The 16,336-nt window shown below is 54.1% G+C and overlaps 1 protein-coding gene across 1 annotated transcript in view; it reads left to right on the top strand.

The window, feature by feature from the left end:
* Positions 1-3,841: 3,841 nt before the first annotated feature.
* Positions 3,842-16,336, top strand: part of LHFPL7 (LHFPL tetraspan subfamily member 7) — a 57,282-nt gene continuing 44,787 nt past the window's right edge. Inside the window, exons 1-2 of the mRNA XM_054287150.1 lie at positions 3,842-4,129; positions 13,801-13,939. Coding sequence (XP_054143125.1) covers positions 3,842-4,129; positions 13,801-13,939 — 427 coding nt within the window. The remainder of the gene's footprint in view (positions 4,130-13,800; positions 13,940-16,336) is intronic.

Raw genomic sequence — 16,336 nt, 5'->3', positions numbered from 1 at the left:
CCGGGGTGTGAGGGCTCTGCAGGGCCGGTCCCAGTCCTGCAGCCCTGTGGGCTCTGTCTGTGCGGGACACGCGAGGCCGCGGCCGGTGCCGGAATGCGGCGGCTCCTTCCCTCATCCCTCGGCCGCTCCCTCATCCCTCAGCGGCTCCTTCCCTCATCCCACGGCGGTCCGAGTCCAGCACAGCCAGAAATCCCTGCCGGGCCGCTCTCCACCTGCAGAATCGCTGTCCCATAAGTCAGTTCCGTCTGCGCCTCGAATCCTGCCACAAAAATCCTCTTAATCATCCTCCCGAGGCAAATCCGCTCTTTCCTCACCTGCCCGGGACGTTTGTCACCGTCACACGGCGCTTAGGTTGATCTCTGAGAAGACACTCCTCAGGTTGATCTCTGAGATCCCTGTTCTAAAAACTTTACAAACACTTTGTAATGACTGTTATTATAAATTCTGGTTAGTGAGTGTGTGAGAAGCTGAGGCACGGAGCCAGAGGGCAGCTCTGCCATGGCCGTGTCACCCCGGATCGATGCAGTGTCACCCTGTGCCGTGTAACTGTCCTGCCCTTGCTGCCTGAGCCGTGCCAAAGTGATGTAATTAATAATCATTGCCTGAGTTTCTGCGCCTCCTTTCATCCGAGCATTCCAAAGCTCTTTACAAACACTCAGTAATTAAGACTCATAAATTGTAAATGGCATAAAAGGTACACGGGGATCTTCCAGGGCTGGGATGGAGCCGTCTCCTGGGCGGGATGGTGCCGCTGATCAACACCCTGTAGCAATTGCATTTTCTCTTTTGATATTATTTTTGTTAACTGGTGCTCTTTGATACAGTTTTGTACACATGCCCAGAGGCTGGCTGAAGCATAATGAACTATTCTATACGGTTTCTGCATAATGAATGGAATTATTTAATTGGCACATAACCTCAGAGACTGCTAATAGACTAAAACATTCTGAAGATGAGCAAACTGGAAAGAAGGGGATGACTCAGGGAACACTAAATTAACATATTCTGCCAAAACTTTGCACCCAATCCTCTTGGTTTCGGGGTATACATGGGGGTTGAAGAAAGATGCAATGATTGACACAAGAGTTTGACATGAATTACCTTCCCTGGACAGACATTTTCTCTCATTTTTGGGAATTCAGAAGGGCTGAAGCTCCAAGCCAGAGCTGCTCCCTTAGCCTTGGACCTGGATCTGAACTGGAAGTGTGAGTGACAGCAGGTGCTGGAGCATTTAACAGAACATGACAGTTTAATTATCTGAGCAATCAGTTAAATATGACTTCAGGACATGGGTTGGCCAACGTCAGAGAAGCTGAGGGACTCCTCCCTAAATGAAAAGATTCAAATTAAAATAAAAAAAAAAGGCTGTCTCAGTGCTTGATTTTTTCCCTCTCCACAGCTAGAAAAAGAAGTAAACTTTAATATCTGAAAAGATCTAAATGGAATAATTGTGTTTGGACAGATAGAATAAAACAGAACAAGACTTTGTTGCCTTTGATAATTAATCACAGGGCACTGCTCTGCTCAATTACAGCACAAAAACACAAATCTAACACACATTAGAGGCCATTCCCATGTCTCCCATCTTTGGGACAGTCAATTTATTCCCATGATGTTGGGATTCTCTCTCATATATAGAATTCTCACTATATTTGAGAACACAAATACCAAAAATTATATGAGTAAGGACTTTAACAGCTGAGATTTTACTCTGGAATAACTAATAATGTCCTAAACACATCAGGAGTCAAAGTTTATGTCTTTGCACAGAAACTCACAGCACCTTCAATTAGAGACTTGTATTTTACTCCTAATTTTCTTTTTTTTTTTTTTTTTAATGGGAAAACAAGTGTCTGCATGCACACACAGAATTCCTGGCAGGTTTGGCTGTGGCTGACCTCAGTCCATGAACCTCATGGGAATGGGAGGGTTGGTCCCTGTGCTGAGCGTTTCAAAGCAGGGAATTCTCCCACGTCCCAGCCTGGTGAAAATTAACTGCTTTTATTAAAACACTGCAGTTCCTCCCTGCTTCCTTCCACGGGGCACATTCCCAGAGAGGGAGGTTTGTTCAGACAAGGGGTGAAGAGTCTCTGACTCCCATTGGGTGAGTTAGAACTCGAGGTTTGAAGTGTAAAATGGGGTAAAAAGGTACAAAAAAGGTTCACTCCCAGCAGGAAGAGCTGCTTGGTGACCTGCAGATGTGCTGGACAGAGCTCTGAAGCAGCACTGAGCAGCAAAAGCAGAAAATCTCCCTCTCCAGGTCCTGAGCTCTTCCCGGCCCTGCCGTGGCTGCTCCTGCAGGGACGGAGCCGCTCAGGAATTGTTCTGGATCAGGGAAGGCAAAGGGGCTCGCTGGGCTCCACCCTGCCCAGATGGCACCACCAGCGCTCTCTGGGACTCACCTCAGACGACCTCCCTCCAATCCACAGTTCTTGCCATTCTATGGCATCATAAATACTTGGAGAATAATAATTTATTTTAACACCATCTTCTGTTTCTCCGTTCTTTTTTCCCCCACCTTTTGCTTTTCTGGATCCCTCAAGGAGTACAAGAAGCGATGCAGCACATGCCAGCAGTCGGGTATTTCTCTGAGCCCAGGATTATGGGGGGTAAAACAAGGCTGAGTGTGATTTTATCCCTTCAGAACTTTCCCGAGGTCCCAGGACGAGCAGCATTTCTAAAAGCAGGACACAGACACAGCTCCATGGAGCCCAAGGGCAGCATGAGGACAGAACCGCAGCGTTCCGGGGCCGTGCCCGTGCATTCACTCGGCTGCAGGAGCGGATTTGCCGTCGCTGCCGCAGCACTCCGGGCGCGCACCAGGAGAGGGTGCCAAGCCCCCGGCTTGTGCTGCGGGATCTGCACTTCCCACGACTCGGAGCCCTCTGCGCTTTAAACACCAACCAACGCGCCCTGGACCTAAAGGAAAAACTCTTTTTTTGACCAAAGCTGCCCAAATGTCTTTACCTGTTTCAGCGCTCTCAGCAGTAAGTGCCCGAAACCCGCCCGAGGACATTAGTGCAGGATAAAGACTTTTTTTGCTACATTTTAAAAAGGATCTGGTTCTTTATGCGGCTGATGGACGTGGGGCCGCTCGGGGGAACAGCTGAGCTCCTGGAGACCGAGAAAACCCGTAAGATCTGCGAGGCACAACATAAAACATCAATCCGTGCTGCGCCGTGAGGTTTAGCAGGAATGAAACCTGATCCATGAAGTTTTTAGAATGACTGTTATAAAAATCCATCTGCACTGGGAGGCGCAGCTTTTACACCTCAAACAAGCGCAGGCTCCCGGGCAGCCGCTGTGCCTCCAGCACCTTGGAGAAACCTGCGGGATCAGAGGATAACACAGCCCGAGCCCCGAGCGGACCCCGAGCCCGAGACCTCCCTGCACGGCGGGTTTCAATCTAAACCTCGGGTTTCAATCTAAACCTCCCTGCCACGGCGGGTTTCAATCCCCCGCGCGGTGCCACCGCGGAATTCCCGCACCCGCGTTCCCCACGCGTGTCCCCGTCCGGGAGAGCTGCAGGAGCGGAGCGGCAGCATCGCCGTGTGCGGGCACGGAGGGAGGGTTAAAAGCCCCGCCGGTAATTCACGGCAGGCACAGCCCGGCCCTTTCTCCGGCAGCGGGCGGAGAATCGCCGTGACAGCCCAGGAGGGAGCGCGCAGGTGACCGCGCTCCCCCGCCCCGGCTCCCCCGCCCGCCGCGGGTGTCGCAACCGCGCCCGTGCTCAGCCGCGCCCCGCGGGGGGGGCGGCGCAGGGAGCGCGCAGGGAGCGCGCAGGGGCGCGGGCAGCGCTGCCGGCCCCGCGCCCGGCCCCGCCGGCCGCCCCGCGCCGCCGATGCTGTCGGTGCCGGTGCCGGTGGCGGGCGCGGGGGCGGCGCGGGGCGCGGGCTCCCTGCCCCGCCGGCGCACCATGTGCAGCGGCGTCGGCTGCTTCTGGGCGCTGCTCTCCGCCGGCCTCCTGGCCGCCTGCGCCGCCGCCTTCCTCTCGCCGGCCTGGCTGCTGCCGCCCGGCCGCGCCGCCGCCGGCTTCGGCTTGCTCTGGCGCTGCGCGGGGCCGCCCCGCGGCTGCCACGGCTCCGCCGGCCCCGGCGGCTTCGGAGACATCCCCTCCGGTTCCTGGCAGGTGAGCGCCTCCCCGCCGCGACACCCCCACCGCCTCCCCCGGGCTCCCGGGAATCCCCCCGGCAGCTGCCCGACATCCCGCCTGCCCTTCCCTGCACTCCCCGGCAGCTCCCGTCACCTCCCCGCCATCCCCCGTGTCTGCTTCTGGCTCTCCGGCATCCCTCATCGCCTCCCCGGCATCCCCCCCTTGCCTGCTTTCGGCTCCCCGGTGTCACCCCATCACCTCCTGGCCTCCCCCCAGACCAGCTCCAGGCTCTCCGCTATCTCTCTGTCCTCCTCACGTCCCTAAGGTCCTCCTGTCATCACCCCGGCTTCCCTTGTCCTGTCTTTCAAACCTGCTCCAGCATCCCTATCCTGGCCGGATCATCGCAGGCATCCCCTGCATCCCCCTCGAGCATTCTCTGCATCTCCTCGTGCTCTCTCCGGCATCCCTTCCCTCCTCCGCATCCCACCCGATGCCTCCGAGCATCTCCTCAGCGCCCCTTGGGTGTCCCGGGATCCCTGTGGGGTCTCATCCCTCTCTGGGATGCTGGGCTGTTCTCGGGGTGCCGCGGGGCTGACCCGGCCACCCCGCCCTGCCGGAGCCCCAGATCCCCCTCTCTGCCCGGGCAGGCTCCAGGGGTGTGCGGGAGGGACTCGGGGAAGCTGCAGAGGTTTCTGTGCCTCCCAGCGGGGCTGAGCATCGCTCCCGGCTGAGTTTGCTGTGCAGGAGGGAGCGGGGAGGTGCTGAAACTGCTGCTCCTGGGACACGTGGATGCAGAAATCGAGCGGGATGTGGGGGATCGTGGCTGTCCCCCTGCGCGGCCACCCGGGGCGATGCCCGTGCCAGGTTTTGGGAAGGCAGGAGGCCCAGACGCCCCATGGGGCTGCTGCGGTGTCCCGGGGTGACAAAGAGCCGCCGGTCATACTGGGTGTGCGCAGGGAGCGCACAAAGCCCGGCCCCGGCACCCCAGCGCCCGCTTGGCCCCGTCCTTCCTCCCTCGTCTCCCTCCGTCCTTACCCCGGGGCTGTGAGTGTGAAATCCCCGCCTCTGCTCGGAACACGCGGGCCTGGAGCCGCTCCAGGTCACGCTGTGGCAGGGTCCCCAAGCCAGGGCAGCATCCCCGGAGGTCGGGGCCGTGCCGGGCACAAAGGGGGGCTGTCACCAGCTGGATTGCTCAGCCTGCCATGGAGCCGCGCTGTTAGCTCTGCCAGGACACCAGGGCTGCGTGTGATTGCTTAAATCCCATCGCGATCCTTAAAATTGGCATTAGAGACAAATATTGTGAATTGCAAAGAAAAGAACCAGCTGTATAAACTCCTAACTATTTATATAAAAAGGTGTAAAAATGCTCTTGTTTCCATGGGCTGGCCTTTGTTCAGATGTTTTTGCAAATGTGATGCAGCTAAACAATTCCAAGTAATAACAAACTTTAAAGATAAGAAGGAAGCTCAGCAGTGACTCATTTGAACAAGCCTCAGCCTCTGAAAACACTGAGATCCAGAATATAAAACACTGAGATCCAGAATATGATGTAGCACGAAGTCCCTGAGTTCCTGAGCTTGGGCTGAGGGAGAGATGAATAATCACAGCACCGAGGGCAGTTTGCAGGGCATTTCGGTGACATGTCCGTGTCACCTCTGTTAAAACCACCCAAATAATTAATGAACAACAGCCAGTGCAGACTCTTTCAGAGGAGAGTGCTCTCTCACCATCTTTCTGCTGTGAGGAGGGGGAGAATACCTGTTGTGATGGTTATTTGATGGGCTGGAACGCAATAAAATAGTCCTGACAGCTTTGCTGAGGCAGGCGACAGCTTTGGCTTTCCTGCATGAGCAGCCCGGAGCCCGCACGCCTCGGTGCTCAGCACGGCTCAGAACCCCATCCTCGAGTTCAAGCAGGAGATTTCTCTCCGTTCTGGAGAGATGGGGAAATCGTGGCTCTTTTTCTTTGCTTTCAGAGCCCTGACGTTCATTTCCAATCTTTCCAGCGATCTGATGGGCAGCTCTCTCTTTAAATGAAAGCCGAACGTGGACGGGAATCTGGGAGCTCCTGAAAAGACCCTGGAGCGTTTGCTCCGGTGCAGTTTGCTGCAGGAGGGCGGGAGCTGGGGCAGAGGGGCTAAAGCTGATGTGGGGCTTCTAGAGTGGAGCTGGTGGCACGCCTGGGGATGTGAGAGCACATCTGAGGATGCTGAGCACATCTGGGTCGGTGCTGAGCATATCTTGGCTGGACGCTGAGGACACCTGGAGATGCTGAGCACATCTGGGGATGATGCTGAGCATATCTGGGGATGCTGAGCCCACCTAGGAGGATGCTGAGCACACCTGGGGATGCTGAGCACACCTGGGTGGGTGCTGAGCACACCTGGGAGGATGCTGAGAGCACTGGGAGGATGCTGAGCACATCTGGGAGGGTGCTGAGCACACTGGGTGGATGCTGAGCACATCTGAGGATGCTGAGCACACCTGGAAGGGTGCTGAGAGCACTGGGAGGATGCTGAGCACACCTGGGTGGGTGCTGAGCACATCTGGGAGGATGCTGAGCACACTGGGAGGATGCTGAGCACACCTGGGGATGCTGAGCACACCTGGGAGGATGCTGAGCACACCTGGGTGGGTGCTGAGCACATCTGGGAGGGTGCTGAGCACATCTGGGGAAGGTGCTGAGCACACCTGGAAGGGTGCTGAGAGCACTGGGAGGATGCTGAGCACACCTGGGGATGCTGAGCACACCTGGGTGGGTGCTGAGCACATCTGGGAGGATGCTGAGCACACCTGGGAGGATGCTGAGCACACCTGGGTGGGTGCTGAGCACATCTGGGAGGATGCTGAGCATACCTGGGAGGATGCTGAGCACACCTGGGTGGGTGCTGAGCACATCTGGGAGGATGCTGAGCACACTGGGAGGATGCTGAGCACACCTGGGAGGATGCTGAGCACACCTGGGTGGGTGCTGAGCACATCTGGGAGGATGCTGAGCACACTGGGAGGATGCTGAGCACACCTGGGGATGCTGAGCACACCTGGGAGGATGCTGAGCACACCTGGGTGGGTGCTGAGCACATCTGGGAGGGTGCTGAGCACACTGGGAGGATGCTGAGCACATCTGGGGAAGGTGCTGAGCACACCTGGAAGGGTGCTGAGCACATCTGGGAGGATGCTGAGCATACCTGGGAGGATGCTGAGCACACCCGGGTGGGTGCTGAGCACATCTGGGGAAGGTGCTGAGCACACTGGGAGGATGCCCACCTGCGGCAGGGATGCCCATCCCTGGGGAACACGGGGGTTTTTTGTCTCGCTGCCGTTCCGGTGTTTCCCCGCTCCCTTGTGTCGATTTGTCGAAAGGTGGGGGAGCGCTCAGTCCTGCAATGATCGCTAATGCCAGTTGTGTGTGCACTTGGGGGATTATGTTAATCGTGCTACAAATGATGCTTTGAATCATGTCTGGAGGTTAATTAACATGCCTTTCTTCTCTTAAGAGGGCCTTCATGTCTGCTTGGAGTTGCTGGCTTTTTTCTGCTTCCTCTCATAATTACTTTGCAGCTCTCTAATATCATGGGTACCTTTAATTTAACCCTGTCAGTGCTGCTGGGGCTTGGCACTGAGCTCAGCATAATGATGGTTATTTGATGGGGTGGAATATAATAAAATATCCCAGATGGCTGCAGATGTTGTGGAGAGGCTGAGACCTTGCAGGAGCTGATGGAAACTGGAGAGGATTTGGCTGGAGCCAGAGAGGAGAAAGGATGCTGATGGTGATACTGCCCAATTTGTGAGTGAGGCCCTGAGGATCTGTTGTGGGATGAATTGGAGCTGCAGAGGGACACCCCAAGGTGTGCACATACCCTGGGGAGAGGGGATTGCTTTTAGGAGGCCAAATCAAAAAAGCAGGTGAATTTTTGAGCTCTGAGTGGTTTCATAGCCTCTCATGACTTCTCTTTTCTTTTTCCTGGTGCCAGATCACTGTGTACGCGCAAAATAGTGCTTCATCCTCAGCTAATTTATTTTCTGTTTCAGTGGGAGCATTTGGCTCATGGGTTCCTGTCTCAGTGCTGCACTTCGGAAGCTGCTGCTGCCACATTTCAGATTTCTATTTTTATTTTTCCAGATAGTCTCCAATTATTTTCAAGCTTTGCCAAGCATGTAATCTAAAATAACAAAGAAGCTGATCAGCCCATGATATTCAGGTTAAAGCCACATGGGCCATTTGCCTATGGAGCCAGTGATGCCATGCTGGAGCAGAGCCCAAAATAACCTGCTCAGGATGGAGGGGGGCTTTGCCCAACCCCAGCAGTTCCTTGAGTGGGTTTTTCCTGGGCTTCAAAGCAGGACTTGAAAAGATTCAGCAAAGCTCAGTGAAAATGTACAATAAACCTGCTTACCCTTTGCATTAAATCTTCACTGCTGGTTTCTCACTGTGTCAGGTCAGCCCTGGGTCCCTGATGTCATCTGGGGTTTGCCCATTGGGGCCAGGTTTGCAGATCAGCAGCCCTGATGGGGTCCTCATGGAGATGGGAGGAAATCTGTCACTCTGTGGAAATCTGTCCCTCTTCTAGCACAGGCTCTGGAATTAGGGAGAGATGCAGTGAGACCCCGGCAGGGACTCGGTGTGTGCTGTCCCTCAGGCAGAGTCTGCTCTGCCTCCAGAGTCGTGCATCAGGCCAGCACATTAACTTGGGATTATCAGGAAATCAACTTTTAGCTCCTCATCCTAAGAACTTCCCAAGAGAGCAGACTCTGCCTGCCTGCCCATTTGATTTTTAATTGCACTTACACAACCTTGGCCAGAGTTGTGAGCGCTGAATGTGAGGAATTCCTGACATCACCACCTTCCTGCACATTACCCCAGAGCAGATTTATCTGCTTTCATCAGCCACCCAGACTTTTCTGACCTACATCAACAGGACTGGTGGTGGGGGAGCCTGTAGTTCCTGGGCTGTGGTCCCACATTTGAGTGCCTAAGTCACAAACCACCACTGGCACTCACCAACCTGCTCTCAGCTAAGCTGGGCAGGCCCAGCTTAAGGGTGGGCCCGGGGAGGTCAGGTTGATGGAAAATGCAGCCAGGCTGCTCTCAGGGTTAGCTCTGTCCCTGCCCTCAGAGGTTCAGGGAAGCTGCTTGGCCACTCCTGGCAGGAATGGTCAGGTCACACGGGTCACCTGCCCCCTCCTCAAAGGCAAATCCTGACCCTGCCCCTCGGGAAGGGCCCAGCAGAGCCACTCTGATGTTCCTTTCCCCTCTGCAGGGCCCAGAGCAGAGTCTGGCAGGGACATTCTGACAGAGGGACATTCCCTGCTCCTCCCGAGGCTGCAGATCCCGCTCTGCCCGGGCTCCTCCTCCGGGGGTGACCCGGGGACATTCCCTGGCCAGGGCTCGGCTGCCAGCGCCTGGAAAGGGCCGATCCCAGGGAAGGATAATGACAGAGCGAGGGGAAGCAGGGCTGATCGGGTACCCAGCACCGTGCACTGCTTGCTGCCTAATTAAAATTTCATTAAGTTGGTTCGAATCCCTTGATGGAGGTCACAGGCACACCATTGATGTGCTAATGTCTTACTTTTCCCCTTTTTTTCTGTCTTTCACTACTATCCATCATCCTCTTAGATAAAGCAGTGCCATTAGGAACTGCTTTGCAGCATCCCCAGATGCAATGGCAGCGAAACAGAGACAGCCATAATTCATCTATTATCTGTCCCTTATTTTCTCTCTAATTAAAAAAATGCCTCTCCCCCCATTTGAATCAGTTTGGGCATTAACCCCTCTGGTGTTCTGTTGAACATGCTGGTGAACTGGGAATTGGAAAAGTTGCCTGGAAGGCCAGGACTGGCTGAGCTTTGTTTTAGTGGAGGTGGTGCTGAATTTACTGCAAAAGCAGGATTGATTTTGCCACCTCTTCTCTTACAGTTGACTTTACAGTTTTTCTTGATCTCATTTGGGGTTTCTTAGATATTTTCTCTCAACAGATATCCCAAAAAGCCAGACACACTGTGACCTTCACCTCCTTTTTCTCACTGAGCCTGTGGCTTTGTTTCCCAGTTATTCAGGGCATTTATTTTCTGCCCCCTCTTCCAAGGATGCTGAAGGATCTGAGCAGGGCTGGACAGCCCAGCAGTCTGTAACCTGGCTCTCAGCCTGCTGCCCTGGCTACCACAGGCCCCAGTCAGGATGGCAGCTGTTGGGGATGGTCAAGTGCCAATTAACAAATTGCATTAATAAACTAATGTGCATCCTTACCCAGTTCATAGTGATGGCAAGAGCTTTGCCATGTTGGTTTATCTCTGCTGAACCAAACACCAGGTACTGTTTCTCAGCACTAAAAACTGGACTTGAGAGTTTATTTTCCCTTCCCCCTTCCTGCTTTCAAAGATGAGCTAACTTTACAAAAGTTTTCATTAGGGAAATTAAGGAATTCTTCCCAGGACAGCCATTATGTGGCATTTTAATTTTGATTTTTCTGGTGAGTGAAACAACATCTTCAGCAGATTTATTGCTAAGTGAATGGCCCAGCCATGGCATGTGTCAGACCTGTAAAACACTAAAAATCAGGCAGGGGATTGTTGTTAATCAGAATTTATTACACCACATAAAGGCATATTTACAGTCCCACCAGGGGACGATTAATTTGTTTGGGGATAAACAATTAATCTCCCTGGGAGTGGGAGCAGAAAATCTGACATGGTTTTATGTCTTTACCCAGCATGGCAGAGGCAGGATTGCTCACAGCCTCCCTGGGGCATCTCCCTGCACTGCCAGGGGTCAGCAATGCCCAGGGCTGGGCAGCCCGGCAGGGTTTGCACTGGGAGCTCTGCTCTTTACTGGGATAAATGGGTTTCTTCCTGCCCTGCCTGAGCTGGGCTCTCACAGGCAGCCTCCTGCATCCCTGCTGTTCCTCCCCACCCTGTCTATTTTTGGGTTTCAGCCCTTGCATCTGTTTCCTGCATCCCCTCCTTTCTGCTCAAGATGCAACAGGCACAAACAGGGAGGAGAGAGGGAGGTGCTGCACCGTGGGAAGGAGACAATTGCAGCTGCTATGCCTTTGCTCCATGGACTTCTTCAAACTTAAACCTTATTATTTCCCTTTGAAAGCAGCTTTTTGATCTGTGCAGGAGCAACTGCCCAGTACAGGGCAGGAGCACTTGAGAAATTCCCAGCTGAGGCCATGGAAAGGTTATGACAAAAGCAAAATTTCTGTTTTCCAAAACACATGCAGTGTTTTGGCAGGTAATGTCAGCACACAGCCAGGCAAAGAGCAGTGCTGTGCCCTTTTCTACTGTCACCTGTTTTGGGGGCAGCTGTGCCCCTGCCACCCCTTCTGTCCCCAGGAGCTGCTTGGCAGCTGTTGGGTGGCTCAGCATTCCTGGCCCACGTGGCAGAACCCAAACCTCACCATTACCTTCACTGAATCTTCTCCCATTTACTCACAACGAGATCTTTGTTCCCTTTGCCATGGCCTGGCTGGATTTGGGAGGGTTTTGGGCACCCCTGTGCACATCAGGGTGCTGCCAGCCCTGGGACCCCTCAGTCTTGTTGCCAAACCCTGATGGCAGCTCCCAAAGCAGAGCAGCTCTTCTGCCAGTTTAACTCACCTGCACCCAGCCTGTTTGTGCCTTTTTCTGTCATTTTAACTCACCTGCACCCAGCCTGTTTGTGCCTTTTTCTGTCATTTTAACTCACCTGCACCCAGCCTGTTTGTGCCTTTTTCCTGTTCATTTTGTCCTGAAAAAGACCTTCACACTTCTCCACAGGGATTAACAGTCGGAGCAGCTCATCACTTGTTTCCAGCAGGAACTGTGAGTTTTTAGGGGATTTGAGCCACCACAATTAAGGAGAACCTAGATCATTAAAAATAATATGCTTCACACAAGAGAAGAACCAGCCTGCTTCACAAGACCCCTTTCTGCTGAAAAATTCATTGCTCTAAATAATTAATGGTCCTTGCAAAGGAGGATGGTTTTGCTGGGCAGAAGGTGAAATGCAGATGCCAGGCAGAGTAATCCTTTTATTTTTGTTATGAATCCAGATTTCCTGGCCATGCTGCTGCCCTGGGAGCAGTGGGGGAGCAGAGCTGGGGCTGCTTTCCCCATGAGGCTGGGGGAGTGTCTGTGCAATGGGGACATCCCATCCCATCCCATCCCAAATCCCATGGGTCCCTCCTGGTGTAGGGACAGGGCAGGGGGCCCTGCTGGGAGTGTCCCAACCTTGTACCTTAAGCCCAGAAGCAGCTCTTGTCTGTCCAGCTCTCAGTGCCTTGGCAGGCTCTGGAGAGGAGCAGATTTCCCTGCAGGAGCAGCTCTCCATTTCCCTGGGTAGTTTTTGCACTGCTGTTCCTTTTGCATTGCATGTCAGGAATTCATTTATTGCTGGGACAGCATTTGCATTGCTCAGTGCATAAATAGGCTATAAATAAGATGCTGATTTCCAATCACTGCACAGCCCCAGGAGAAGCACTCACACCAGGGTGTCAGGTGGTGCTGGCCTGTCCTCTCCAGCACCAGGGTGTCCCTTGGAGCAGTGGCAGCTGCTGGGGCACAGCTGGCAGTGGCTGTGTCACCCAGCACCAGCCAGTGCAGCTCAGCAGTCAGGAACAGGGGTAGGTGTGGGGCAGTGCCAGACCTGTGGGACAGCAGCACTCATGGGAGGGGGTTTTGAGCTTTTGGGACCCCCCATGGGCATCTCAGGGTAAATCCAATTCCTCTTCCCCTGCTCAGCCTGCCTGTGGTTCCTGCAGAATAATTTACATTATTATTATAAAACAGTAGCAGATTGTTTGTGACCTCTTTGGGGAGGTAAATGGAAAGCTGCATTGGGGTTGTTTCCCCCAAAAGCTCAGGTAGAGGGGGGGAAGATCAAAAAGGCAAACTGTGCTCTGCTAACCAGAATGTCTCACCAGGACAAGAGGGCTGGGCAAGGGTGGGAAAGGAACCTGACCCACTCAGAGCAGCTCCCACACAGGTTATAGAAGGCAGGCTTTTCAGGGAGGTGGGAGCTGTGCTGCTGCAGGAGCTGAGGCAGGTGTCACTGCAGGGGGACTCACCAGAGCCAGCAGCATCCCTGGAATGTGCTGGAAGGGACAGGAGCTGCCGTGGCTGATGCAGAGCTGGGCCTGAGGTGTCCTCACGCTGTTTGAGCACTGTCACCAGCTGGGTGCTGGAGGAGGAAGGTCCCCTCTGTGCCCCTGGCTGGGCTGGCATGTCCCTGCTGGAAGAGGCCACCTTGCTGCCAGTGCCACCCACTGTCACCTGCAATAGGGACAGAAACAGCAGCAGTGCAGTGACTGAACATCTGTACCCAAGGGGAGCTGTTTTGCCATGAATTAATGCTTTTCCCTGGTTTTAGGCTGCTGGGGGTGGGAGCAGCAGAGCTGCAGTGGGAGCAGCAGTGGGATCCCCAAAATGCCTGCTCATTGCCAGGCCTGCTGGGGCAGGGCTGCCATGGGTCCATTTCAGTGCTCAGGAGGGGCACTGACACATCACACACATCTAGTGGCACTGGTTTAGCACAATTGTCACTGCAGCCCCAGTGAGCCCTGGGAGCAGGGCATGGCTGAACCTCGGGTGGTGAAGCAACAAAAGGTGGAAGGGAAAAGGTGGGAGAACCGCCCATGACAGGGCTGCAGTGCCCACTCCCAGAGGGGGATTTTGGGGTGTGTGTGGTGTGGGGTGACCTCTCTGACAGCCCCTGTGTCCTTGCAGACGAGTGCAGTGCTGTGTGCGGGCGGCTGTGCCCTGCTGGCCCTCAGCTCCCTGCTGGCCATCGTGGCCGTGCTGCTGCCCGGCGGAGCCTGCGAGCGCCGACTCTGCACCCTGGCTGGCTACATGCAGACAGCAGCAGGCAAGTGATGGGGCTCTGCTCTTTGGGGGGGAGGTGGGGTGTCCTGTCGTGCCATCTTGGGGCTCAGCAGCATGAGGAGATCGCAAACCCTAAGCAAGGGTGGGAGAAAAGCAAGTGTCCGCTCAGTTCAGTGATTGCCTCTGTTGAAGTGTCCAGTTCCATCTTTGTGATTCAGCCCCTGGAGGGATTTCCCTCCCTGAGCTTTACACCTGACACAGGGGCTGCCCAGCCTGTCCTGTATCTCCCCAGGCAGCCCTGGTGATGCTGCATCCACTTAAAATTCCTTTGCAATCTCCTGTGCTTCTGCCTTGGGGGAGTGCAGAGCGAGGGCAGGAAGCTGGGGAGGGACAAACCCCACTGGAGAATTGTCACCCCTGCAGGGAGCCACATCCCTGAGTGTTGAACCAAACCTCCCCAGCTGGCCAGGAGCCACCACAGGAGATTAATGCCCCTTCGTGTCTGTGCCCAAGAATAAACTCCTTTGCTTGGAGAAATTCTCAGGGCCAGCCAGGCTTTGTTCTCTGCCTGGAAGCATTCAAGCTGCTTTGGGGGGAAATCCTGTTACACGCTCTCCTCTGCAGGGCTCATCCCCTGGGATCTGATCTGGGACAGATGGAGCAGGACAGATTTCAGCCATGCTGCTCCAGCTCAGCCAGGCTGTGGGGCCACACACATCCCCTTCTCCCAGTCTGGAGATTCCCAGCCCTGCTGGCTGCTGGCCAGTGTGTCCCCTGGGTGTGGGACAGAGGCTGGAGGAGCCCCATGGCAGATCCAGCTCCAGGGATGTTCCCTTGCAGGGGACAATTGGGGTGGAAAAGGGTAACCCCACATTACCTTTGCCTGGAGGGTGGCACATCCCTGCTGTGTCTGGAGCAGATACCAAGCAAAGGATTAGGAAGAGTCCCTGGAAAGGAAACTGACTGTGGCAGATAAATACAAATGAGGAGCTGCCAGGGGTTCTGGTAATATTGAACAGGCTGTAAATAAACTGTAGGCTCTAAGCGTTATTGACAAATGAAAATTTACTGGGGACGTTTGTGCAAGCTAATGGGTTGCTTTAAACCCTGGCATTGCCTGCTAAGCATTTTGTCTCGTGCTTTTTAATTTTGTGCACTGTGGATTAATTCCCATTCAGAGCCAGGCAGCCCTGAGTCAACAGAATTAAATGGTTTAATGTATTTGGATTCAGAAATGCTGCCCCTCCATAATTTCTCTCCTTGTTCCCCCCTCCCTCCCTAGGAGGAAGCTTTTCAATAGAAATCAGCTGCAGCGAGGTGACAGAGAGAGAAACTCCTCCCCAAAAATCACATTATCTCAGAGAAAAACAGGGATTTCAGGATAAATGGAATTATGGGGGAGGGAAGGAAAGCAGAGCAAGCCTGGAGGTTTGGTAGAGAAGCTTTCTGATGGGGGGCAGCTCTGCCAGGGGGACCCCTCGAGATGCTGGCAGAGCAGTGAGGGTTGTTTCTCTCAAATCCCAGGCTTCCAGGTACCAAAGTCACCTTTCCTCTGTCTGACCAGACATTTTCCCACTGAAATCCAAATTTTGCTCTCCTTTTCCCATTTCACAAAGCCAACTTCAGGTATTCTTTTAGAGCACCAAAGGTATGAATAAATCAGCTCAATTCTATGAAACACTGAATCAGGAATCCAATGTGCTGATAAAGAGCCAGGTGCACTGAGCCAGGAGCATGGAACATGCCAGAAGTGAGGAGCAGAGGCACCAGCAGAGCCAGAATCAGCCCCCACAGGCTCTGCACTGTCTCAGAAGGATGCCCTGAGCTGCACTCACATAAATCCAGGTGCAGAGGCCAAGGATTGATCCCTGAACCAAACAGGAACCAATCCTGAGAGCAGCCCCACAGCCAGGCTCAAGCTACAGCTTTAACACTTTCCCGCTGTACATTTGGAGAGCCAAGTTGTGCCTTTGCAGCCCCAGAAAGGAGGAAGATAAAAACCTCAGGCAGACAAAGCGGAGCTCTAATTGCAGATGCAGACAGGCCACCAGGGTTCAGAGCTGGGCTAATTGCCACCATGCTTTGAGAACAGGAGTCCTGATGCCTGGCATCCATCCTTAGGAAAAACCCAACATATCCACACAACAGACAAGAGGATGGTCCCTAATGAAAGAGTTAATGAGCAACAGGGAGAGGAAGGAGGATAAAGGAACATTTGCTCAGCTCTGACACCCTACAAAGTCAAAGCTGCCTCTGAGAGATTAGAGATGAGGCTCACCCCCTGCTTGTGGTGTCAGCTCACTGAAATGAAATTTCTGGGGGATCCTTCCTCCCAAACCTTTGGAGGCAGCACCTTCAAAGAGGCTGAGGGAGCCAAGCTGGGTTTTATTTGTGGGGGGGGGCCCAGTCCTCAGCTGCAACCCATTGCTGTTGCTGGGGA

Source organism: Melozone crissalis, unplaced genomic scaffold (assembly GCF_028551555.1).
Source record: "Melozone crissalis strain CALT ecotype California unplaced genomic scaffold, PUWL_Pcris_2 ptg000057l_1, whole genome shotgun sequence".
Taxonomy (NCBI): Eukaryota; Metazoa; Chordata; class Aves; order Passeriformes; family Passerellidae; genus Melozone; species Melozone crissalis.
This window is presented reverse-complemented; position numbering and strand designations above follow the sequence as displayed.